Raw genomic sequence first — 26,158 nt, 5'->3', positions numbered from 1 at the left:
CTTATGTGGCTATCTTTGGTTCTCCTTGTCTTACCTCATTTCAGATTTCCTGAAAGCAAACCTGATACTATTATAGGCTACAGTTTCCCTCCTATTCTTCAGAAAACTGGAGGAGCACAGGGCAGTCACACCATAGCCTTTTTGGGACTTCAGGGAAAAAGGGCCAATTTTTTGCCACATAGGCAAATGTCAAAAGTTTATACCCAAGAGCACCAAGCACATTACTGTGGATGGGGCTTTGCAACACTTGGGCCAAGACCTGTCTAGAAATGCCTTTGGGAATATAATTACATAAAGATTTCGAAGATCTGTTTATTCTCACATTGCTACTTAAGTTTTATTCTGTGCCCCTGAAACAAATTGTCTTCAGGCATAGGCATAAAAGAAATGGATGATTGCTAGGATGTAAATACTGTGTTAGCTTTTGCAGGAATATAAAATCATTTTGCTCTTTTTCCTTCTGAGCTATTATGAAGAAGCTAAATTAGCTTTTGAAATTGCCAGGCTGCTTTCCTGAGGGATGAAGATCCACTTCTTGCATCACTGACTCTTAGAGATTATTGGAAGGCCACTTCCTTTGCAAACTGTAGAAAGTTTAAGACACGTTGAAATTGTCAAAATATTCTCAGAGAATTAATCAGGATGTGTTTCATTCTGGGTTTGTAACCCTCTGCATTTGATTCCAGGTTTTGGTACTGGGACAAACTGGCAGAGTGAGTATCTGAGGAGGGAATCCTTCCTGATGCAGCCCCGAAACTAACCAGACGGCCACTCAGATCTTATGGTTAGTGAGTTACCCTTGTCACCTTGGTTTGGGAAGGGTCCCACCACACCTGCTGGGCTAAGTGTGTGTTCTTTATATCTATTCTGTGTAGTTTCATTCTAAAGCATATAACGTCCCTTGCAGCATATGACAATTTTATTATTATAGAAATGTTTTAGCATACTTTAGACTTAAAGACACATTAGGTATAAGCAAAATTCCCATTTTGGGAGAGAAAAACAGTAGAGTTAGAATCAGCGAATTCTAGATTACATGTGTCTATTAAATATTCTGAATCTTTTTATTTTCATAAATACTAAAAAAAAACAGACAGGGTATCTGTTAACCCATGGTCTTGAATATTATTTTCTGCTCAGAAGAGGAATCAAAACAGATTTTTCATACTGTCCTTCATGACATCCCTCTCATATCTCTCCCATGATAGACAGCCCCAGATTGAGGAAGGAACAGGATTTTTGTCTTGTAACATTTACAGTGTACTGCTTTTCAATCCTGAGAAATTCCTTCCATTTCTTGATATGGGTCTTCTGTTTAGAATCAGATTTGAATTGGTCCAGTGATTTCCACATTTCTATTCCTCGTACTCTACTTAGATAAAAGTTGCCTGTAAATCAACTTGTTTTAGTAAGTAGGTATATCTGAAAAATTAAGATCGTTTCTACCTCGTAAACAAAGATTAGTGTCAGTTGCAGTAAGGAGAAGAGAGGTCAATGATCCGCACACTCCTATGGCTTTTCAGGACCCCTTAGTAACTGTTCACTGCTGAGCACTCTGACATCATTATTTTACTTTGTTATGAGAGGAGGATAGGGAGCCTTGTTAGCAATACAGAAACCAAAGTAAACATTGAAAATTTTAATTTTATTAGTTTAGAATTTTGAATAGTATTTGAAAGTAGAATTGATGTCTTATAGTACAGACCATTCTAAACATGCCTCAGCTGTCATCTATTTGCCATGTAAAATCTTGTTGAAGACTATCGACAGCACAGACATTAACTTTGTGAGTCGCTACAGATGATGGTTGCTAAATAATGTTGCAAAAAAGCATTTTGTATTTTTTAAATAGACATCCGGGGGCCCAGATATGTCTGTCACTTGAGATCCAGCCTAAGGTAGAAGGTGCGCTAGTTTTTATAAACCCACTAGAATCAGATATGTCCTCATTAGTGGGTAAAATAGTCTTGGCTGTCTTTCTCTTTTTTTCTACACTCATTGTGCACTGATTAAATGATATCTGAAGATATCCGTTAGATACAAAGATGTAAATTCCTGAATATTTCATTTATTCATTATTGCAAAAAATATCATTGTTCTGAGTCCCCACAGAGTTTGTTTTCAAGTTACTTTGGTATTATCTCCTTTTATTGGCATTTGATCTTTAGATTGTATCTAAAATGTGAAATTTCAGCCAAAGCCTGCCGTATGCATAATTCAAATATACTTGGGCCATTCAACATTCTTGTCTTTCCTTTATCAATTGCTATCACAATCTTAAATGACAGCATATATTTTTTAAATTTTATTTAACTCATGAAAAATATATACGACAAAAGAATGGGTTTCCTGAATATTTTTCAAGATTTCAGTCATTAATTGATATTCTTTCTTTTGATGTATTATTTTTAACCACTCTTTGTTTTTTTAATGTAAGAGAAATTCCGTTGGTTTGACATGACTCATTGACAATGTTTGACAATGTAGAAAAATATAGTATGCTCTACACAAATTATACTTCAGTAGTTCAAACAATGTGCATTTCTTCAGGATTCATTCATTAGGGAATTTTCTCAGATAATTTTAAAAGAAGGAAGGTTGATTTTATGTTTAAGTTAGAAGAATTGGGAAATATGGAAAAAACACTTCCCTTGTTTTAGACTAAATAATATAATTAGCAGTCTTTTATCTAAATATATAATTAAGAGTAATAAAATATATTTTTAAAATAAAATTAAAATTTTTAAAATATTACCAGTGATATTGAGTAAATATGTAATTATTCCCATTATTGCCATTATAAAACCATTTCATGATAGATTTAAAAAAGGAAGCACTAAAAGAAAAAATAGCTTCATTCAATGAACCAAGAATAATTATCTCAACCCTATGTCAATATGCATTTTAATAAAGTTTATATTATTGTGTTCCTAAATTTAATTTTCACCTGGAGTTACATTTTCTCTCTTTCAGAAACATAAGTCCTTATGGAAACGTACACCAAGGCCAATTATATGAAAAGCCAGAGAAATATCTCAGAATTCATACTTCTAGGACTTTCATTTAACCAGAGCATACAAATATTTTGTTTTTCCCTTTTCTTATACTGTTATGTTGCCCTGTTGGCAGGAAACCTTCTGATCCTTGTCTCCATCCGACTCAGTCCTCTTATTCACCAACCCATGTACTACTTCCTCAGCCACTTATCCACTATGGACATTTGCTACACCTCTACGGTTACGCCCAAGTTAATTGCTGACCTGCTGGTGGAAAGAAAAACCATCTCCTATAGTAACTGCATGTTACAGCTCTTTACAATGCACTTCTTTGGAGGAGTTGAGATCTTCATTCTTACCGCCATGGCCTTTGATCGCTATGCTGCCATCTGCAAACCTCTCCATTATGTGGTTATCATGAACAGGACAAGGTGCCATCTCCTAGTCCTAGCTGCTTGGGCTGGTGGGGCCGTCCATGCCTTTCCTCTATTTTCTACTGCAGTCAGTTTGCCCTTCTGTGGTCCTAATGAAATCGATCACTACTTTTGTGATATTTTTCCTTTGCTAAAGGTGGCCTGTACGGATACCTACATCACTGGTGTCCTTGTGATTGCCTTTTCAGGTATGGTTGCTTTAGGAGTCTTTATTGTCTTATTTGTTTCTTATGGGATAATACTGTTCACTTTAAGAAATCTGTCAGCTGAGGGAAGACGCAAAGCCCTCTCCACCTGTTGGTCTCATATCACTGTGGTCATCTTATGTTTTGGGCCTGTAATCTTTATCTACCTTAGACCACCTATTACTTTTTCTGAGGACAAAATATTTGCTCTATTTTATACCATCATTGCTCCTATGTTGAATCCCCTAATCTATACTCTGAGAAATTCAGAGATGAAAAAAGCCATGAGAAAGGTTTGGAGCCCATCATTATTTCCAAAGGAAGCACAGAGTTAATTTGAAGAATTTTATTGGCTAAGCAACTCTGAGAAAGAAAAGAGGGAGATGTGAATGAAAACGGGAGGAACTATCTCATGGGGTTTGTGGACCATCACTGTCCTGAGGGATTGAATGGAAGCAATAGGACTACAGGTTTAAAGTAACTATGAGCAAGTGCTGATTCTTGCAATCCAAAATTAATTGGAAACTAAATTAATTTTGTCAGGTATTAAAATAGTATAGGTAGGGGAATCTTCATGAAAAACAACTGAGCCAGAACAAAACAACAACAACAAAAACCATTGCACATTATTTTGTGAATTATAAAGGAAAATATTTTAATGACAATTTTATTAAACGATTGGATTTAGAGGCCAGACCACACAATGACAGACATCGTTTGGTAGCTCAGAGACTGTAATCTAAAGAAAAAAAAAAGAGAGAGAGAGAAGAAAAGAAAAGAAAAAAAGACGCTATAATCTAAATCTCAAAGCGTTATTTTAAATTTCTGAGACATTGATATATATCTTGATATATATACCCTGTAGTTTATAAAGAAATCAGCTGTGGAAACAAATAAATATTTAGAGTAGATTCTCTTTCATTTATTTTTCTTTTGTTAAAGATTTACTGATTTATTTGAGAGAGAGTGTGTGTATATGAATGAGCAGGAGCCTGGAGTGGTGGCAAGGGGCAGATGGAGAGGGAGAAGCAGACTCCCCGCTGAGTAGGGAGCCTGATGCAAGACTCCATCCCAGGACCCTGACATCACAGCCTGAGCTGAGGCAGATGCTAAGCTGACTGAGCCACCCTGGTGCCCCAAGTAGAATCTGTTTTGAGCTGGTTCCTGGGGGTCACCTCTCCTGATGTCCCATTGAAGTCAATCATAATAAATAGTGAAGACAGAGTGAGAATTTATAATTCAAAGCTGAAACACACTTCCTGGCATTCTACCTACTGGACAGAGTTTAGTATCAGTTCCCATAAAGTTAAAGAACCAGATATTAAAATATATGTGTTGCTCACCCCTTCCTGCCTAATATTAATAAACAAATGGTTATTCATTTGATCCACAACCAGAGTGTTTTCCTACTGCAATGACAGAGAGGGAGACAGGGAGAGAGAGAGAGAGAGAGAGACAAAGAACTAACAAAAGAGAAATAAGGTGTGATTTAACCACAAAGAAAATGAAAAAAAAATTATGCATTTTGTTTGCACATGGATATTTATGGCAGCTTTATTCATAATAACTAGCCTTGGAAGCAACCAAGAAGCCCTACAGTAGGTGAATAAAAAAATAAATTATTGTATATTGGGAGAATGGAATATTATTCATCACTAAAAAGAACTGAGCTATTAAGGTAAGAAAATATATGTTCGAAACTTAGATGCATATTTCAGAGGGAAAGAAGCATTTTGAAGAGGTTCCCTTTTGTATGATTTCAACCACAGGTCTTCTTCAACTTACAAGTGAGTTATTTTCCAATAAACCCATCACAAGTTGAAAATGTCTTAAGTAAAAAATGCATAAAATACTCCCAAACTACCAAACCTCATTGCTTAGCCTAGCCTACCTTAACTGTGCTCAGAACACTTAAATTAATTAGCATACAATTGGACAAAGTTTCTAGCCAAGTCAATAAGACAAACAAACAAACAAAAGGTGATAAGCATGGTATCAACAATGAATACAATACTTTTTCTAAACACACTACAGAGAGTATGAGTCATAAGAGAATATTTTGAACAACTCTATCCTAAATTTAAAAAGACTGGTGATGCCAAATGTTGGTGAGGTTATGGGGAAACGGGAACGCTCATATATTGCTGGTGGGAATGTAACATAGCATCACCACTTTTGAAAACACACTGGCAGTTTCTTAAAATGTTAACATACACGTAACATATAACTCAGCAATTGTACTCTTAGGTATCCACCCAAGAGAAATGATCATCTGTGTCCACACGAAGGCTTGTCCATGAATGTTCACAGCAGCATCATTCACTCTGGCCCTTACATGGACACAATTCAAATGTCCATCAGCTAGGGAATAAGCATACAAGATGTGGTAGAGCCGTACTGTGCAATACTATTCTTACTAAAGAGGAATAAACTACCAATAATACAATGTGATAAACCTCTCAAACAGTCTGGTAAAGGAAGAAGATGATATTGTCTTTTAAAAGTATTGTTTTAAAAAGTCTGTTTCTCTCCTGATTCTGCTATGTGGTTTCACAAATGAATCAAGGGGAAAACGGATGTGTCCTCGAGATTCCCTAGATCTCTGACCAAAGCTCTGCAGATTCCTTTATGTCCCAGCAGTAGCTGCCAGTGTGTGTAAAACTTGGATCCTCAGTTCCATCCTGTACCCAGAAATGACAATTCTCATGGTAAATGTAGTTGCTGCTGACCTCGGCTGAGTTTACCTGTCATTTTTAATCCCATTGCTTCTACTTCTTCTTCCCTTAGTCCAGTCTCTTCAGAAATGATTCTCTGTTTTCCATCCTTGCTACCTTATCATGTGGGAGCACGTGTCTGCTATGTCACTCCTTCCCACCCAGAAATCTGGCAGTCACATTTTTCTCGAACTGTAAAGGGTCTACTTGTAAAATGTGAGTCCTTATGCCTGAAGAATGAAGGAAACAGCATTCTAACAGATAATTCTGATTTCATTGTTCACTCCTCAGAAACAGTGGGTAATGAACCATTGACCTTGGAATAAAATCTAACTTTAGGTAAGAAAAGTGTTGTATGTAGAATTCAACATGAGTTGACCAAAGCACACTTTTTTTTTAGAATTCACAAATATGAACGTGACTCAATTATGTTTACATCAACTCAAACATACATATATTCTGAACCTGTCATATTTAATTGTGAGGTTTGGACCAATTGGCTTCAAGTCCATGAGCCTTCTTGAATTAATTATTCTGCACATTTTGGATAAGCCAATGACTCAGGGTGGTTTGACTACCATGCATCTATAGGACGGCCAAAATATAGGACACCATCACCAACAAATGCTGGTGAGGATTTGAGGAACAGGGCTCTCATTTATTGCTGGTGCAAAAGCAAAATGGTGCAGCATTTGGGAAGACAGTTTATCACTTGTTACAAAATTAAACATATTCTTACTGTACAATCCAGCAATCTCACTCCTTGGATTTTCCCTAAAGGAATCAAAAGCTTATGTCCACTTAACAACCTGCACAAGAATGCTTAACAGTATCTGTATTCATAATGTCCAAACAATTGGAAACAGCCAATATATCCTCCAGGAGGTTAGGATAGATAAACAGTCGAGTATAAATCAGTGCCGAGGGAAATGAGCTGCAGGCCATGAAAAGATACGGAAGACCCTTTCAATGTGTTCCCCATGGTACCTGACATTCAGCTGTAACACAATTATGAGACTTCTTGATCTTCCCTGTCACTAACTTTCCAGTTTCATATCTTAGTAATTAGACTTTTAGGAGCTCAGTGTCCAGCTTATAACCCTACACACAGTAGGGGCTCAATAATTCATTATTGAATGAATACATGAGCCACCAGCCACAACATACTGAAACGATTAGGTTTACTGCATACTTTTTTTCACCCTCTGGCCTTTGTTATATGCATCCTCTACTAGGAATCCTCTCATCCCAACAAGTGTCTATTCACTCTGATGATTCTCTTTCATCCTTTGTGTTCCATTATGGATGTGTTTTTATCTAGGAAGTCTTCCTGACCCCCATGGGCTTTGTTGTGTTTCCCTCAAAAATGTTTTCATAACACCCCGTGCTGCCACAACCTTCTCATTTATAATATGGTCTTACCATATTCTGCTCCCCTCTGGGTGTCTCTCAGTGGATAGGAAACTCTCTGAAGGCAAGACCCAGATTTGTCTCTCTTCAACACGGAAGTCCCAGCAACCATCAATGCATCTGATATATTTTTTGGGCTCTAGAAATTTCTATAGATTAATGAGTGAGGGTTGGATGGCAAATGGACTATATTTATCCTGAGGTTGTTCTGTATGTAGATGGATCCACATATTTTTTTAAAACACCTTTTCATAATGAAATGTTAGCAAGATGTAAACTAATTAACAGAGAAAAATGGCATGAACTGCTCACATTCATAAAATGATGAAATCCTGCTGAGAGCAGAGAAATACCACACTATTTGCAGGGCATGCTGGTGGCTCAGGGGGCCAAACATCTGCCTTTGCCTCGGGTCGTGCCTCAGATCCAGCCCTGCCTCAGGCTCCCTGTTAGGTGGGGAGCCTGCTTTTCCCTCTCCTTCTGCCTGCTGCCCTCCCCTTCTTGTGCTTTCTCTCTCCCTCTCTCTTTCTGTCAACAAAATACCTAAAATCTTTTTCAAAAAACATTTTAAAAAAATTGAAGCTCTTTGCTACTTCATAGATAATCTCAGATCAAATTTCTTTCCTATTACATAGTTTAAGCAAGAGTCAAATTGTGCTTGCTCAAAGAGATCTGGCTAGAATTTGAGTCTGACTCAGAGAAAAGTAGGAAAAAATCCCCTATCTCCAGTACTATTTCTTTGCTCTACATTTTCTTGAATATCCATCTTCCTTTATATCATTATTCACTCACTCAATATTGACTGGGTACCAGACATAATGCAGCCTTGTAGTAACTCTTTTTAACATGTAGTCAAGTAATCTATTTAGTGTGACTTTATTAATAGAAATTCCTCTCAAATAATAAGATGTTCATTTATTTTGAGTCATCACCTTTTCTGATGGGTTAGCAGACTACGATGGGTGATGTGACAAATACAACCGGACTCTGAAGTCTACTAGGAAATTTGGAAACTTGGGTAATCTTTGTTACCCCTCAGAGGTTGAATGGCTCTTTGCTTCTATAACCCCATAGTCGTTATATACCGTAATTTTATAGGCAAAAAGTTATCAATCCTGGTGTGTAAAAGTGAGCAGATTGTTAATAAAAATATGTTAACATATGATTCATTAACAAAGAATCAGCATCACTTGTCATGAGTAGAAAATAGGTCAATGAGCTCTATATCCCTAAAACTTTTCAATACCCTTTAGTTCAGGTGAATTCCTGAATACTCTGTAACTCATGATCATTTTCAGAAAAAGTAGGAACACACTAAAAATTACTCCTTTGTGAAGTTAGAATTCTGAATAATAATTTAAAGCAGAATTGTTGTCCTACAGTATGGATCATTTCCTAATGCCTCTCAGGTAACTCTCTCTCTCTATATATATATATATATAGAGAGAGAGAAGGAGATAGTGTGTATATATATATGCACACACACACACACACATATATATATATATATATATATAATAGAGAAAGATATATACTACATGTGTTTGTATGCATGTATGTATTTATATATAGTAGTCTCTAGGACGTTATAGATGTTAATTTTGAGTACAGTTGAATTGTTTCTAAATACATTGCTACAAAAGCATTCTGTTTTTTATTAACAATAAGCATCTGGGGGCCTAGATTTGATTGTCCCATCAGATCCAGAGAAATATAGAAAATATACTAGCTGTTCAAATTCACTGGAGACAGATAATTCCTCGTCAATGCAGAAACAATTCCTTGAAGTGCATTCTCTCTATTCTTAACTCATTTTGTACTGATTAAATAATGTCTTAAAATTACACTTCAGATACAAAAGATGCAAATACATGAATATTTCATTTATTTTGTTTCAACAAATATCACTGAGTGCTGCCTGACCACTGCCTGACCACGTAAGTTTGACTAATGTTACCCTCTGTATCATCCCCTTTCATTGACTTTCGTTACTTATATTATATATAAAACACATGAAAGTTTTGGCAAGAGCCATGTCATATGCAAGATTCAAACATACTTGAGGAATTTAAGGATCTTACTCTCCTTTAAGGATTGTCATTATAATCTTCAATGAAAGTATTTACATTTTAAAAATTCTCTTTAACACATGAAATGGCAGTAGGAGAAATGAATGAAATTGCTAATTTATTTTCACAATTTCAGTCAAGAATTGATATCCTTTATTTTGCTGTGTACTTTTTCACCATTCTTTGCTTTTTTAAATAACAGCGATTCCATTGGTTGAGTATGACCCATTGACAATGTGGGGTCACATAGCAAAAAAGAGTGTGCTTTCCACAAATTAACCATTAGCAGTTCAGGCTGGTACATTTGCATTTCCTGAGGATTCAATCCTAGATAATTCATGGAATTTGACCAGAAAATGTTGAAAATAGGAAACTTGACCTCATATATAAGTCACACACATTTAAGATATATACAAAAGGGCATTCTTTGATTTGGGAGAATTTTTTAAAAAATCTTCTTTCTTATCTAAAAAATATAATTAATAATAATGAATAGTTTTTATTTTCAAAACATCAGTTAAATATTTAAAAATCATTACGAGTAGTTAAGTAACATACATAATCATTCCAATTATTCCCATTATAAAATTATGCCATGATACTTTTATAGAATAAAAGACAATAAAAAGGATAAACAGCATAATTTAAGAAATCAAGAATAATTATTATGATATTCTTGTCAATGAATAAAATTTATATCATTGCGTTCATACTGTTAGTTTTCACCAAATTTCTGTTTATATCCTTCAGATACATACTCATTCGTGTATAACATACAGCAAACTCAAGTATATGGAGAGGCAGAGAAACATCTCAGAATTCATACTTCTAGGACTTTCATATGACCAGAACGTTCAAATATTTTGCTTTGTGCTCTTCTTATTCTCTTATGTTGCCCTGTTGGCAGGAAACCTTGTGATCCTTGTCTCCACTCGATGCAGCCCTCTTTTTCACCAACCCATGTACTACTTCCTCATCCACTTATCCTCCATGGACATCTGCTACACCTCTACGGTTACGCCCAAGTTAATTGCTGACCTGTTAGTGGAAAGGAAAACCATCTCCTATGATAATTGCATGTTACAGCTCTTTGCCATGCACTTCTTTGGGTGTACTGAGGTCTTTATCCTTACACTCATGGCCTTTGATCACTACTTTGCTATTTGTAGACCTCTCCACTACATGCTTATCATGAACAGGATAAGGTGCAATCTTCAAGTCTTTGCTGCTTGGGCTGGCGGTGCTCTCCATTCTTTTCCTCAATTATTGATGATAATCCAATTGCCGTTTTGTGGTCCTAATGAACTTGATCATTACTTTTGTGATATCTTCCCTTTGCTGAAAGTTGCCTGCACTGATACCTATATCACTGGGGTCCTTGTGGTTGCTGATTCAGGTATCATCACCTTGGTTACCTTTGTTGTCTTGCTTGTTTCTTATGTCATTATATTGTTTAGTCTAAGACATCACTCAGCTGAGGGAAGACACAAAGCCCTCTCCACCTGTGGGTCTCATATCACTGTGGTCGTCTTATTTTTTGGGCCGCCAATCTTTGCCTACCCTCGACCTCCAACCACTTTCCCAGAGGACAAAGTCTTTGCTCTATTTTACACCATCATTGCTCCTATGTTCAATCCCTTAGTTTATACCCTGAGAAATACAGAGATGAAAAATGCCATGAGAAGAGTTTGGTGTCAAACATTATTTTCAAAGGCAGCACACAGTTAATTTGAGGAAATGTATAGCTAAGCAACTTTATAAAAAAATGGTCTTGATGTGACTAAAGGAGCTAAGAAATATTTCATGGACTTTATATTCCATCACTATGGAATAGAGGAATTAGAGAGAGATTGAAGGGAATAGCTAAATGAACCCTAATTCCCACATACCAGAATTAATTGCAAACTTAATTTTATGGAATACTAAGGAGATGTCATAGGCATATCTGCAGAAGAAACTGTCTGGGCCAAAGCAAACAAGGCAACACTATTCAGTCAGTGAATTATAATGGCAAACAATTTTAATAATTGTTTAATAATAGTTCTATTAAAAATCCTGGGCTTATATGCTAGTCCTCATACTGATACGCATTCTGCACTAGTGACCAAGTTGAAATCTAAAATTAAAATCATGACTTTAGAGCATCATGAATATTGTTATGACAGAACATTCACTTACACATCCTTAGAGGCATTCAGAAATCACGTGTTCAACACAAAATCCATACAGTAGAACCTGTTTTAAAGCGGCTCCTGGTGAGGAGCCTGCATCGATATTAAATATAATAGTAATACCAGGTTATCACAGATTAAGAATCAATACCTCTGGATGCTAAAAATATAATTACTTGTTATTGCAGCAATTGGCCAAAATATAAAAATTTTCCATAAAACCTAGAGGAGTGAACAACAAAATTGATAAAGTAAAAATTGATAAGTGGGAAGTTATTGGATCCAGAACCAAGGACCTTGTTTGATAAAAAGAGATAAATAAATAAATAAATAAATAAATAAATAAATAAATAAAAGCCTAGGAAAAGACATTTTAAGACACGGTCTAACACCAAAAAGAAACCAAATTATATTTTCCAATCACATTTTGGCTCCATGTGGATGCTTATACCTGTTTTATTCATATTTGCCAAACCTCAGAAGCAACCAAAATGTCCCTTTATGTGAATCGATAAATAAATTGTGATTTATATGGACAATGGACTATTACTCAGCACTAAAAAGAAATGAGCTATCAAGCCACAAGATGACATGCAGGAAACTTAAATATATATTAGTAAGTGAAAGAAGACCATCTGAAAAAGCTACCTGTCATGTGATTGGAACTCTATGAATCCTGGAAAAGGCAAAAGAATGGACACATTGACAATATCAGTGTTTGACAAGGGTCCGTGTGGAGGGTAGAATGAATAGGCAGAACACAGGGGATTTTTAGAGCAGGAAGCACTTCTGCATGTTATTACCGTTGTGAATACACGTCCTTATCCATGTCAAAACCCACAAAATGTACTACATCAAGAGTGAAGCCTAACGAAAAGTATATTCGGGGAGATAATGATGTGTGAGCGTAGGTTCCTCTGACTGTAGCAGATCTATCACTATGGTGGGGGAGGCTGTCTGTGTGTGGGGACAGGGGCATTACTGGAAATCTTTGTGATTTCTGCTCAGTTTTCCTGTGAACCTAAAGCTGCTTTAAAAAATAAAGTTTATTAATTAAAAATATACACTATGGCATGATAGATATATCAAAACTTGCAAGTGCAATGAAGAAGAGGCTCTGAAAAAGAATTTCTACAGAAAAATAATTAAAGAAAGACCATTTTGCATGCTTGATAGGATTTAAATAAAAGTCACTTAAAAAATAGCATATATCATTATAGAGAAGATGCCAGATAACAGGATTTTATTAAAAGGAAGAAGGTAAAAATACAGAGAGCATTTTAGAACATGTAAGTAGAATGCAAGAGTTACAATCAGTCTGGAGGCACCATACAAACAGGTATAAAGAGCAGAAAGAATAATGAGGAAGGTGAAATTAACCAGAGCTGTTACAGCAGAGAGGAAGTGAACAGATTGTCTCAGTGGTTATTCACAAAGAAACAACACTGTTGCCAGGTTAAAACTTTTCTCCTGGGCATGTTCTATAATGTTTAATTACTTAACTGGACCAAAAGAAAACTGTGTCTGAAAATGAAATAGAAGTTCAGATAATTAAACAACAGATTCATTTTAAAGGACTCTTTTATATAGTGGATATTATTTGTTTTCATTATCATGCTTTCTTAATAATGTAAGTTTCTCTTTTAGAACATTATCAGTGATCAAATTTATCAACATAATTACTTGCAAGCAATATTGCCCTAGGGCTAATGACATTTTCTGCTACAAATGTAGACACACATTTCAAATTAACGAGACTTTAACATTCTAGCAAAGCAACAACTTTCACAGAAATGACTTCAGACTGATTACAATGGCTCTCACGTTTAATACGTTGAGAACATTGTCTTCTTTGTTAATGGAGATATAAGTGATGTATAACCAAATTATATTAGTTTCTTGTATGCAACATAATGTATTGAGAAATGGTCACTTCAATGAGTCTAGCTAACATCATCACCACACGTACTTACAAATTTTTTCTTGTGACAAGAACTTTTTAGATGCCAAACATTCTCATTAATTTTATTAGACAAAATCCTGCCTGAGGATTTGAAAATGTAGATTCTAGAATCACTCCATAATACAATCTAAGACACATCTAGATTTTTTATAGGAAACCCAAGCATATTTTGCTATTATTTGAGACTTAAAGTATTTAAAAAATTAATGTCCACTTCTGTTTTTATTGATGTCTAAATGTTGACAAAGGTTGCATGTTATCAGAAAGAAAACATAAATGGAGGGGTGCCTGGGTGGTGCAGTCCTTAAGTGTCTGCCTTCGGCTCAGGGCATGATCCCGGTGCTCTGGGATCAAGCCCCACATCAGGCTCCTCTGCTGGGAGCCTGCTTCTTCCTCTCCCACTCCCCGTACTTCTGTTCCCTCTCTCGCTGGCTGTCTCTCTCTGTCTAATAAATAAATAAAATCTTAAAAAAAAAAAAAAAAGAAAACATAAATGGAGAAGAAAAAAAGAAAAACTAATGAATTTAAAAGTATTAAACACTATCCTGTGAAATGTAGCTAATGCTTTTTGCTGCAAATCCTCCACGAGACATAACAGCATTCAACTTCACGCTTCCACTTTAGAATACCTCAATATTTGAAAAGTTACACACAGAAAACATAATATTTTCTATTCATTTATGAGATTAGTATAGCATACCAGTATAAACTATAAAGGATTTTGGGGAATCAAAATATGGATTAAAAGGTGTACTTATATAATAAATTTGTATAAAAATTCAAATAAAATGTTTTTAAGCACTGTAATGGCAGAATGGCACATTCTTATGAATATGTTTTAAAATAGAATTTATTTTTAAAGAAGATTTAGGCTTGCAGAAACATTATACAAAAAGTACAGTGATTTCCCATATACACGCTCGGCTGCTCACAATTTCTGTTTTCTGGGATCTTGCAGTGGGGTCAATTGTTACCACTGGTGAACCAATATTGGTACCATATTTCTAAGGGCCGTAGCTTACCCTAGGATTTACTCTTGGTGTTGTCGAGTTTTATGGATTTTGACATAGGCATTATGTCATGTAGCCACCATTACAGTATCATACAGAATAGATTCCCTTCTCTAAAAATGTGCCATGTTCCGCCTCTTCACCCCTTCTCCTTGATCCCTGAGTCTCTGCCAACCAGTGAATTTTTTATGACCAGTTTTTCCTTATCCAGAAAGGAATTCCTAATTCATACCTGTGATGTAAATATTTCTGTTTAAAGCATAAATATCCACTTTTAGATTATCTCATTTATTGTTTTAGTAATTAATATTTTAAAATTCACTGTTATTTACTGCTTACACTCCTTACTTCTGTGACATAAATATAGATCCTTAATTTGGGTCATCCATGCTATAATTATAATAATAAATATTATAAACATATCACTGTAATTGGTATGATTCAAGAGAAACCTAACACCTCCAAAATTAGAAGGAATCAATACAAGAGCATAATGTAGATTTTACCAAAGAATTCTAACAGGCAAATAAACCCAACCACTAAAATCCTTTAAATATCAAAGAATTACCTCAGAAACATGAATTTTCTCACCAAGTTGCATTATTGTTCTAGAAGGATGCAGGTAAACGTACCACAAGATTTCAGATTATAGGAGTGCCTGGGTGTCTCAGTCAGTTGAGTGACACTTGATTTCAGCTCAGGTCATGATTTCAGGGTCATGTGATCTCCATCTCTGGCTCCATGATCAGTGGGGTCGGCTTAAGATTTTCCCTCTGCCCCTCACACCCATGTGATCTCTGTCTATCTATCTGTCTCTCTCTTTTTCTCTTTCTCTCTCTAAAATAAATTAATAAATAAATCTTAAAAGAAGGGATTTCAGAATATAGCCCCAATAATTAGAAGGGAGATTACTAGATTACATTGCGTCCTTTACAACATGAAGCTCCTATAATTATTTGAATCTGATACTATCTATCAAGTCAGGAAGAACAACTAAATTGAAGGTTCATGGTCAGCGATGATGACAGGGAAGTGCCTAATAAAGGAAACTGGAGGAGGGAAAGCCTCCAGTCTGTGGATGCAAACATACAGGTGGGACAGAGCAGCGGAGCAGCAGAGGACACCAGGAGTCCACATGAAGAGGGACAGGGCAAGCACTAGATCAAAGCCACAAGTGACTGGGCAGGCAAGATAGGCAGAGACAGAATGGTGAAGGACCTCTAAGGCTATAGACCTTATGTGCCTGTTTGTACCTTTTGCTGTCAATTCCTCTACATAAAACCGACTTAAGACCAACCAGTGTGTGTGTTCATACAGCTTATTTTCCTGAAGGAAGTAGTGCTCATGTCCAAAGACAGGATTGTATTAGCTCCACATTGAGAAGATGATATTCCTTATGGACTTCTAGGTAAATCCAAGCTCTGAAGAAAAATTTGAAACGTCCTTTCATCTTTGATCATCTGAAATGCACATCTTGGTGCATAATTTCCTATGGTACTTTCACTTCTGCATTCCTCGGAGGGTCAGCAGAGAGCTGAGCAAAGCTGTTCCAAGTGTATAAAACACAGCTATCATCTTATCCATGTGGCAGGTGGTTGCAGGATGTGTGTATATAAATATGCAAGGACCAAGGAACAGGATGAGCACAATGATGTGGGGGAGGGCTTTTCTCCTCCCTTCAGCACCGTGGTGTTCAGAGAATGCAAGATGATAACATAGGAGCACATCAGCAGGACAAAACTCAGTGTGCAAATGGCCCCACTTTTGGACACCAGGAGTAGGTTGATCACATAGGGATCTGCTCAGGCAAGTTTCAGCAAGGGCTGCAAGTCACAAAAATAGTGATCGCTCACATTGGGACCACAGAAAGGTAAACTCAAGGCCAGAAACATCTGAGCTAAAGAGTGCACACAGGACCCCACCCAGGCCATAGCCACCAGCACATCACAGATCTGTGGACTCATGATGGTTGTGTAGTACAAGGGCTTACAGATGGCCATATAGCTATCAATGGTCAGGAGGATAAGGATGAAGAACCCCAGGCAGTGAAAGAAATGGAATGAAAAGCCTTGTCTCATGCACTCACTGAAAGAGATAGTGGTCTTCTTCAAAAGGGCATCCACAATCTTTCTAGGGGCTATGGAAGTGCAGAAGCAGGTGTCAGGTAAGGATAGGTGGAAAAGAAAGAAGTACATTGGGCTCCGGGGTGCCCGGCTGGTCTTGATAGTAGTCATAATCAGAAAGTGACTGAACAACGTCCCCATAGAGAAGCACAAGAAAGTGACAAACACTATTTTCTTCTTAACAGGACCCTGGATCAACCCAAGCCAGAAACATTTTCAACATAGGGGACTTTGGGTGGCGAGTTTGCTTAAGCGTCCGACTCTTGGTTTCGGCTTAGGGAGTGATCTAAGGGTCTTAAGATTGATTTCCCTTGCAGGGCTTAGCACTCTGCGAGGAGTCTGTTTGAGACTTTCTCTCCCTCTCTTTCTGCCCCTAAATCATGCTCTCCATCTCTCTCTCTCTTTCGCCCTCTAAAATGAATAAATATATCTAAATAAAGTGTCCATAAAAAATGATGATTTGCACTTCACCAAAGTTAAAACTATGCAGCAGGACTAGTATATAAAGAGGAATGAATTGAACAGTTGAGGATGTGAATGCACCTTGTGTCCTTCTCTAAGGGTTGTCCAAGTGTGTGCACAGGGAGAAGCTGAGAGACATGACCCGCTGTCTCCTGCTGTAGATTGGTACAGGCCAGCTCTTGGGCACAGCTTGCTCAACACTGGGCATAATGGTCATGTAGACGCGCTCTAAATCCTTGGATTATAACGGCCTTTAAGGTGAAGGGCTAGAATCCTTCGTTTCCTCAGGGTTATTAAGCATTTAAGGTTCTGAAGGAAGCACTAAACTAGAATAACTCATTTTCTTGCTTCAATTCCTTACTGGGTATTTGAGTTAGCTATTTAAACTCTAGAACCTTCTGGTTTTTATCTACATTTTAAAGGTAACAGTGTTTGTGTCAAAATGCGTTATTATGAACACTGAATAATAGGGTGGACTTAACCCACACATCAATCTCTCAGTAAATTTTTGTTATTCTTTGCTAGGTAGGTTGATCTGAACAGATTAAATATTACAAAATTTGATTTCAGGACAGTTCTTGCATGAGAAAACTTTACATGCATGGATTGGCATATGGTAGAGAGAGACTGCCTGGCTTCAGTGCCTGCAGATGAGACTGAGTCTAAACGACTTGTGACGAGTCAGTGAGCAGAGATAGAACCAGATGGGAAACACATTAAGAGGGCTCGTGATGTGATGAGCACTGGGTGTTACTTGCAACTAATGAACCATTGAGCATTATATTAGGAACTAATGATGTACTATACCATGGCTAGTTGAATTTAAAGTAAAGAAAATAGTCTGAAAATTACTGTTTGAGGGTAAACCACTGTAAACAACAATACATGTTTCATTACATTGTCAATTATATTATGGAGACAAAAATAAAACCAGAATATCAACCTCTCTGAAAAACACTAAATGTTGACCATATGCTTCTGTATGATAAAATCAATGATTGTTTTTAAGTAACCAAATACACCAATTACATTCTTTAAGTTCTTGAATAAATTGCACTTTTTAAACTTAGAAAAACCATTAAAAAATTATAAAATAAAATAAAGGCTTTGCAGTACTTTGCTTCCTTCCTCTGACTTTTCCATAACATTTTTGGTTTTCCTTCCTCCCAAGTTATGGGGGAGAGTTCTTTATTCCATTCTTTTCTTGTCTCCCATTTTCCAACAGCTCATCCGTCAATGATAACTTCATTCTAATTATGGTCTCACAAGTCATTGATTTTATTTATCTACCTACCCTGAACACCAAAGATCCTGATAATTTCCAAAAAAGGACGCTATGTGGCTGTCATTGGTTCTCCTTGTCCCACCTCATCTCAGATTTCCGGAAAGCTAATCTGATGCTATTAGAGGCTACAATTTCCCTCCTATTCTTCAGAAAGTTACAAGAGCACAGGGCAGTCAGACCATAGCCTTTTGGGACTTCAGGGAAAAAGGGCCAATTTTTTTTTTCCAGTTTACCAAATGTCAAAAGTTTATACCCAAGAGCACTAAGCACATTACTGTGGATGGTGGCTTTGCAACACTTGGGCCAAGACCTGTCTAGAAATGCCTTTAGGAATATAATTACATAAAGATTTCAAAGACCTATTAATTCCTGTTATGACCACTTAAATTTTATTCTGTTCCTCTGAACCAAATTGTGTTGTCAAAGGCATAAAATAAATGGAGGTTTCCTACGACCTAAATACTTGTGTTAGCTTCTGCAGGAATATAAAATCATTTTGCTATTTTTCCTTCTGATCTTTACTAAGGAGTTAAATCAGCTTTCAAAATTCCCAGGCTGCTTTCCTGACAGATGAAGTCCACTTCTTGCATCACCTGAGTCTTACTGAATATTGGAAGGGGACTTCCCTTGTAAAGTGTAGAGAGCTTAAGATGTGTTGAAAATAACAGAATATTTGCAGAGAATTCATCTGGATGTATTTGAATTGCAGGTTTCGAATTCTCTGCATTTGATTCCAGGCTTGGTACTAGCGACAAACTGGCAGAGTGAGTATCTGAGGAGGAAATGCTTTCTGATGCGGCCCCAAAACTAAAGAGACAGCCCCTCGGATCTTATGGTTAGTGAGTTACCCTTGTCGCCTTGGTTTGGGAAGAGTCCCACCACACATGTGCTGGACTAATTGTGTCTTCTTTTTATTTATTCTATATAATTCATTCTAAAACATATAACTTCTCTTGCAACATATGACAATTTGATTAGTATAAAAAATGTCTTAGCATACTTAGGTTTTAACGGCACCTAATTTATAAGCAAAATTCTCATTTGGCGGGAGAAAATAGTAGAGTTAGATAAAGCATATCTAAGTTGGCAGTGAATTTGTTGTTTCTCCAACTCTTGAATACAGGCATTCCTCCATATTCCCAAAAGAAACAAATCAGTTTATGCATGAATATGTTCAGTAACAAAAACTTTCTTATATTTCCAGACACCTGCCTTCCTAAGATAGACTAGTTTACTCTGATCCAGCTGAGGTAAGTGTATAGCCTCCTACGTTTGGTCACACGGAGTTTTTACTTTCTGATACACTATGAGTTTGTTACACTACAAGTTTGAAATTGTGGTAGAAACTTTTATTTACATGTAAGAGCTTCTTTCCTTTATGAACGCATCATCCAAAAGATACACATGATTTTGTTCAATAACAGCAAAAAATAAGTAATCGTTTGAGTACCTCTTGTAGAGAAGACATTATTAGACTAGTGATCAGTGTTAAGAAACAAGCTAAGATAACCGATTGATAATGACATTAATAGAGTTTCAGTAACAGTTTGTTGATGATGGAGTTTCCGTGATCATACTTGCTAAATCCATGTTATGAATGTTCTTTTTTATTTCCTTTATTTTCAATTGATTGTGTGTGTGCCCATGGCAATCTGTGGTCCTAAACGAATCACTCAGAGAGGAAAGACTATAATAGAAAAATGACAGTTTTGAACTATACCTGTCACTGGCTATTTCATGTGACCTCGTGTATTCCTCATTAAAAGTCTGAATTTTGTAATGATATCTTAGTTGTGAAAGGAGAAAAAGGGGCCTAAAGAGACGAAGCCGTTTGCTCAAGGATCACACTGGTCAGGTGATTTGAGATGCCTCAGGGTTTCTCCCCCTTTCTGTGTTGCTACTGTTTCAACCACTTGTCCACTGGTTGCCTGAAGTTCTTTATTTCCCAGTTGTGACTTCAGTTTTCCATGGGAGGGGTCCTCGGTATCACTGTATTTTTTGATGAGAGTAAATCTCCTCAACTGACTTTTCCCTCTTCCCTTTTACCAACAGCTCTGATCATAGAGAAAGTTTCCTCCGAATACAGGCTGGGGATTTGAGCTATTGGAGATGAAATTCCAATGATCTAGAAAATAAGCAGGAATCCTGATGAGGGATTTGCATTTTTGAAAAACTGGAGGCAAAGTATTTCAAATGTTTTAGAAACAGCAAATTTTAGAATACTTGTGTATATTAAATATTTTGTACCTCTTTACTTACGTAAATACAAAAGACAGACAGGGTATCTTATAACCCATTGTCTTGAATATTCTTTTCTGCTCAGAGGAGGAGTCAAAACAGTTTTTGCAGACTGTCCTTCATGACATCCCTCTCAGGTCTCTCCCATGAAAGACAACCCCGGATTGAGGAAGAAACAGGATTTCTGTCTTTTAACATTTACAGTGTATTGCTTTTCAACCCTGAGAAATTCCTTAGATTTCTTGATATGCGTCTTCTGTTTAGAATCAGATTTGAATTGGTGCAGTGATTTCCACATTTCTGTAATTCATATTCTACTTAGATAAAAGTTGCCTGTAAATTAATTTGTTTTAGTAATTATGTACATATGAAAAATTAAGATTGTTTCTGTCTCGTAAACAAAGATTACTGTCAGTTGTGGTAAGTAGAAGAGAGGTCAATGATCCTCACGGTCCTATGGCTTTTCAGGACTCCTTAGTAACTGTTAACTGCTGAGCACTCTGGGACATCATTATTTTATTTTGTTATGTAAGGAGGATAGGGAGCCTTGTTAGCGATACAGAAATCAAAGTGAACATATTGAAAATTTTAATTTTATTAGGTTAGAATTTTGAATAGTAATTTAAAATAGAATTGATGTCTTATGGTGCAGACCAACCTAAAAATGCCATAGCTGTGAACTATTTGTCATCTGAAATCTTCTTGAAGATTGTCGATAACATAGATGTGAGTCTCTACAGATGATGGTTGCTAAATATTATTTTAAAAAAGCATTTTGTATTATATAAGTAGACATCTGGGGGCCCAGATAATGTCTGTCACTTGAGATACAGACTAATGTAGAAGGTTTGCTAGTTTTTGCAAACCCACTAGAATCAGACATTTCCTCTTTAGTGGGTAAAGTATCTCTTCGAAGTGCTTTCTCTTTACCCTATACTCGTTTTGCACTTATTAAATGATGTCTCAACATATACATCAGAGGGATGCCTGGGTGGCTCAGTTGAAAAAGCATCTGCCTTCAGCTCAGGTCATGATCCCAGGGTGCTGGGATCCAGTCCTGCATAAGGCTCTTTGCTCAGCAGGGAGCCTGCTTCTCCTGTGCCTGATACTTCCTCTACTTGTGCTCTCTCTAACAAATAAATAAATAAAATCTTTAAAAAACCCAATGATACATTAGATACAAAAATGTGACTTCCTGGATATTTCATTTATTCATTTATGCAACAAATATTGAGTGCAAACTCCCCACAAAGTTTTTCTTCAAGATACTTTCTGCATTATCTCCTTTTACTGGCATTCGATCTTTAGATTGTATCTAAAATATAAAACTTCCAGTAAAATTGATGACATAAGCATAATTCCTACATGCTTGGGCAATTCAACAATCTTATCTTTCCTCTATCAACTGCTATCACAAACATCAATGACAACATATATTTTTTAAATTGTATTTAACTCATAAAATATAAATACAACAAATTAATGGGTTTCCTGAGTACTTTTCAAAATTTCAGTCATTTATTGATATTCTTTCTTTTGCTGTAGTGTTATCAATGACTCTTTGCTCCTTAATGTAAGAGTAATTCCATTGATTTAACATGACTCAATGACAATGTTTGACCATGTAGGAAAATATAGTATGCTCTATATAAATTATATTTCAGTAGTTCGAACAAATGTGCATTTCTTCAGATTCATTTCCAGCAGATTAAGGGAATTTTCTCAGATAATTTTAAAAGAAGGAAAGCTGATTTTATGTGTAACTTATAAGAACCGGGAATTATGGAAAAAATCTTTTAGTTGTTGTTTTAGATTAAATAATATAATTAGCAGGTTGTTATCTAAATATATAATTAATAGTAATAAATATATTTTTTAAATTATATTTAAATACTTTAATTACTAGTATTATTTAATAAAATATATAATTATAAAATTATTATAGATTTATAAAAGATAGAATTAAAAAAGCAGCTTAATTCAATAAATCAAGAATAATTATTCTTAACTATGTCAATATGCATTTTAATATATTTTATATTATTGCGTTCATAAAATTAATTTTCACCTAGAATTATGTTTTCTTTCTTTCAGAAACATAAGTTCTTTTGGAAGCGTATACCAACACCAAATATATGAAAGTCCAGAGAAACAACTCAGAATTCATACTTCTAGGTCTTTCGTATGACCAGAATGTTCAAATATTTTGTTTTGTGCTTTTCTTATTCTGTTACATTGCCCTGTTGGCAGGAAACCTTCTGATCCTTGTCTCCATTTGGTGCAGCCCTCTTTATCACCAACCCATGTACTACTTCCTCAGCCACTTATCCGCTATGGACATCTGCTACACCTCTACGGTTACGCCCAAGTTAATTGCTGACCTGCTGGTGGAAAGAAAAACCATCTCCTACAGTAACTGCATGTTACAGGTGTTTACAATGCACTTCTTTGGAGGCACTGAGATCTTCATTATTACCGCCATGGCCTTTGATCGCTATGCTGCCATCTGCAAACCTCTCCACTATGTGATTATCATGAACAGGACAAGGTGTCATCTCCTAGTCTTAGCGGCTTGGGCTGGTGCAGCCATCCATGCCTTACCTCTATTTTCTACTGCAATCGGTTTGCCCTTCTGTGGTCCTAATGAAATCGATCACTACTTTTGTGATATTTTTCCTTTGCTAAAGGTGGCCTGTACTGATACCTACATCACTGGTGTCCTTGTGATTGCCTTTTCAGGTATTTTTGGCTTAGTGACCTTTATTATCTTATTTGTTTCTTATGGAATAATACTGTTCACTTTGAGAAATCTGTCAGCTGAGGGAAGACGCAAAGCCCTCTCCACCTGTTGGTCTCATATCACTGTGGTTGTCTTATTTTTTGGGCCTGCAATTTTTATCTACCTTAGACCGCCTACTACTTTTCCTGAAGACAAAATACTTGCTTTATTTTACACCATCATTTCTCCAATGTTCAATCCCCTAATCTATACTCTGAGAAATTCAGAGATGAAAAAAGCTATGAGGACGTTTTGGTGCCCCTTACTATTTTCAAAGAAGCACAGAGTTAATTTAAAGAAGTTTATTGCCTAACCAACTCTGAGAAAGAAAAGGGGGAATGTGAATGAAAAAGGCAGGAACTATCTCATGGGGTTGTGGACCATCACTGTCCTGAGGGAAGTGAATGGGAACAATAGCACTACCTGTTCAAAGTAACATTGAACAAGTACTGATTCTTGCAAAGCAAATTAATTGCAAACTAAGTTAATTTTGTGGGGTATAAAGATGGTATAGTTAGGGGAACCTTCATGAAAAACAATTGAGCGAATGAAAGTAAACCAATGTTACAGTGATTAGTGAATTATTAAAAAAATACTTTAATCACACTTTTATTAAACATTGGATTTAGAGGCCAGACCACTCAATGACAGATATTCTTTGGTAGTTCAGAAGTTGTACAATACAAAACAAAACAACCCTATAATATGAAATTGAATGAATTAATTTAAATTTCTGAGAGAATATCTATCTATCTATCTATCTATCTATCTATCTATCTATCATCTATCTATATCCTTTAGTTCATACAGAAACCTGTTTGGCAAACAAATAAATATTTCGAGTTGATTCTGTTTCATTTATTAATTTTTTAAAAAGATTTTATGTATTTATTTGAGAGAGATAGAACGTGCCTGAGCGAGCAGAAGCAGCACGAGTCAGGGGTGGTGCTGGGGCAGAGGGAGAGGGAATAGAAGATGCCCAACTGAGCAGGGAGCCTGATGCAGGGCTCCATCCCAGGACCCTGGTATCACAACCTGAGCCAAAGGCAATCTCTTAACTGACTGAGCCACCCTGGTGCCCCAAGTGAAACCTGCTTTATTATGGCTCCTGGGGGGCTGCCTTGGGGGCGCAGTCATTAAGGGTCTGCCTTTGGCTCAGGGCATGATTCCGGCATTATCAAGCCCCACATCAGGCTCCTCTGCTGGGAGCCTGCTTCTTCTTCTCCCACTCCCCCTCTCTCACTGGTTGTCTCTCTCGGTCAAATAAATAAATAAATAAATAAAATCCTAAAAAAATATATATATATATGGCTCCTGGGAAGTCTTTTCTCCTGATGTCAGATTAAAATCATTAATAAGAATTAGTAACGACAGAGTGAGAATCTACAATCCAGAAAGCTGAAACACGCTTCATGGCATCCCACCTATTGGCCAGAGTTTAGTATCATTTCCATAAGGAACTATATATTAAAATTAAATTGTATGTGTTGCTCACCCCTTCCTGCCTAAAATTGATAACCAATGGTTAGTCATAGGATCTACAACCAAAGACTTTTTGTACTACAATGGCACAAACAGAAAGAGAGAGAGAGAGAGAGAGAGAGAGAGAAAACTGGCAAAAGAGAAATAAGATGTGATTGAACCACAAAGTAAATGAAAACACTAATGCGTTTTTGTTGCACATGGATGTTTATGGAAGCTTTAATAATAATCAACAATTGTTGGAAGCAACCAAGATATTTTCCAGTAGGTGAAAAAATAAATAAACTATTGTACATCTGGAGAATGGACTATTATTCAGCACTAAAAAGAACTGAGCTTCTAAGGTAAGAAAATATATGCAGGAAACTTAGATGCATATTTCCGAGTGAAAGACACCAATGTGAAGGGCTCCCTTTTGCATGATTTCAACTACAGGTCTTCCTCGACGCACAGGGGAGTTATGTCCTAATAAACCCAACATAAGTTGAAAATATCTGAAGTCAAAATGCGTAAAATACTCCCAACCCACCAAACCTCATAGCTTAGCCTAGCTTACCTTAACTGTACTCAGAACACACACATTATTTAGTTTACTTTGGACAGGTCACAGAACAATTTTGTAATAAAGCATTAAATATCTCATGTAATTTATTAAAAACTTTAATGCAGGTGAAAAAACAGAATTGCTATATGGGTACAGACGGTTGTAAGTGTGCTGACCATTGACGCTTGTGATCGCTTGTCTGACTGGAAGCCTCACCTCGCCGCCCCTGCCCAGCATCACAAGAGAGGATTGTACTGCTTATCAGTAGCCTGGGAGAGACCCGAATTCAAAAT

At 36.4% G+C, this 26,158-nt stretch overlaps 3 protein-coding genes and 1 pseudogene across 3 annotated transcripts; 3 read left to right on the top strand and 1 right to left on the bottom strand.

Annotated features, from left to right (window-relative positions):
• Positions 1-3,014: 3,014 nt before the first annotated feature.
• LOC123785222 (olfactory receptor 4P4-like) lies at positions 3,015-3,950 on the top strand. Its single transcript, XM_045786938.1, has one exon. It carries the CDS (start codon positions 3,015-3,017, stop codon positions 3,948-3,950), a length of 936 nt encoding a protein of 311 aa, XP_045642894.1.
• A 6,650-nt stretch (positions 3,951-10,600) lies between these two features.
• Positions 10,601-11,541, top strand: LOC123785221 (olfactory receptor 4P4-like). Its single transcript, XM_045786937.2, is given in 2 exon segments — positions 10,601-11,488; positions 11,491-11,541. Coding segments are annotated over 2 exon segments (939 nt in total).
• Positions 11,542-16,452: 4,911 nt separating this feature from the next.
• LOC123784931 (olfactory receptor 4C16-like) lies at positions 16,453-17,273 on the bottom strand (annotated as a pseudogene).
• Positions 17,274-23,195: 5,922 nt separating this feature from the next.
• LOC123784930 (olfactory receptor 4P4-like) lies at positions 23,196-24,152 on the top strand. The gene has a single exon (XM_045786472.2). The coding sequence runs from the start codon at positions 23,196-23,198 to the stop codon at positions 24,150-24,152; it is 957 nt and encodes a 318-aa protein (XP_045642428.2).
• The last annotated feature ends 2,006 nt before the right edge of the window (positions 24,153-26,158 follow it).

The sequence above is a fragment of the Ursus americanus genome, chromosome 24 (genome assembly GCF_024610735.1).
Source record: "Ursus americanus isolate L20-20 chromosome 24, mUrsAme1.1.p, whole genome shotgun sequence".
NCBI lineage: Eukaryota > Metazoa > Chordata > Mammalia > Carnivora > Ursidae > Ursus > Ursus americanus.
The sequence above is the reverse complement of the archived record's forward strand: the minus strand, read 5'-3'. Positions and strand labels throughout refer to the sequence as shown.

What these genes read in the sequence shown, in the direction of transcription:
- LOC123785222 (XM_045786938.1), top strand. Translation starts at nt 3,015, where the DNA reads ATGAAAAGCCAGAGAAATATCTCAGAATTCATACTTCTAGGACTTTCA.
- LOC123784930 (XM_045786472.2), top strand. Translation starts at nt 23,196, where the DNA reads ATGAAAGTCCAGAGAAACAACTCAGAATTCATACTTCTAGGTCTTTCG.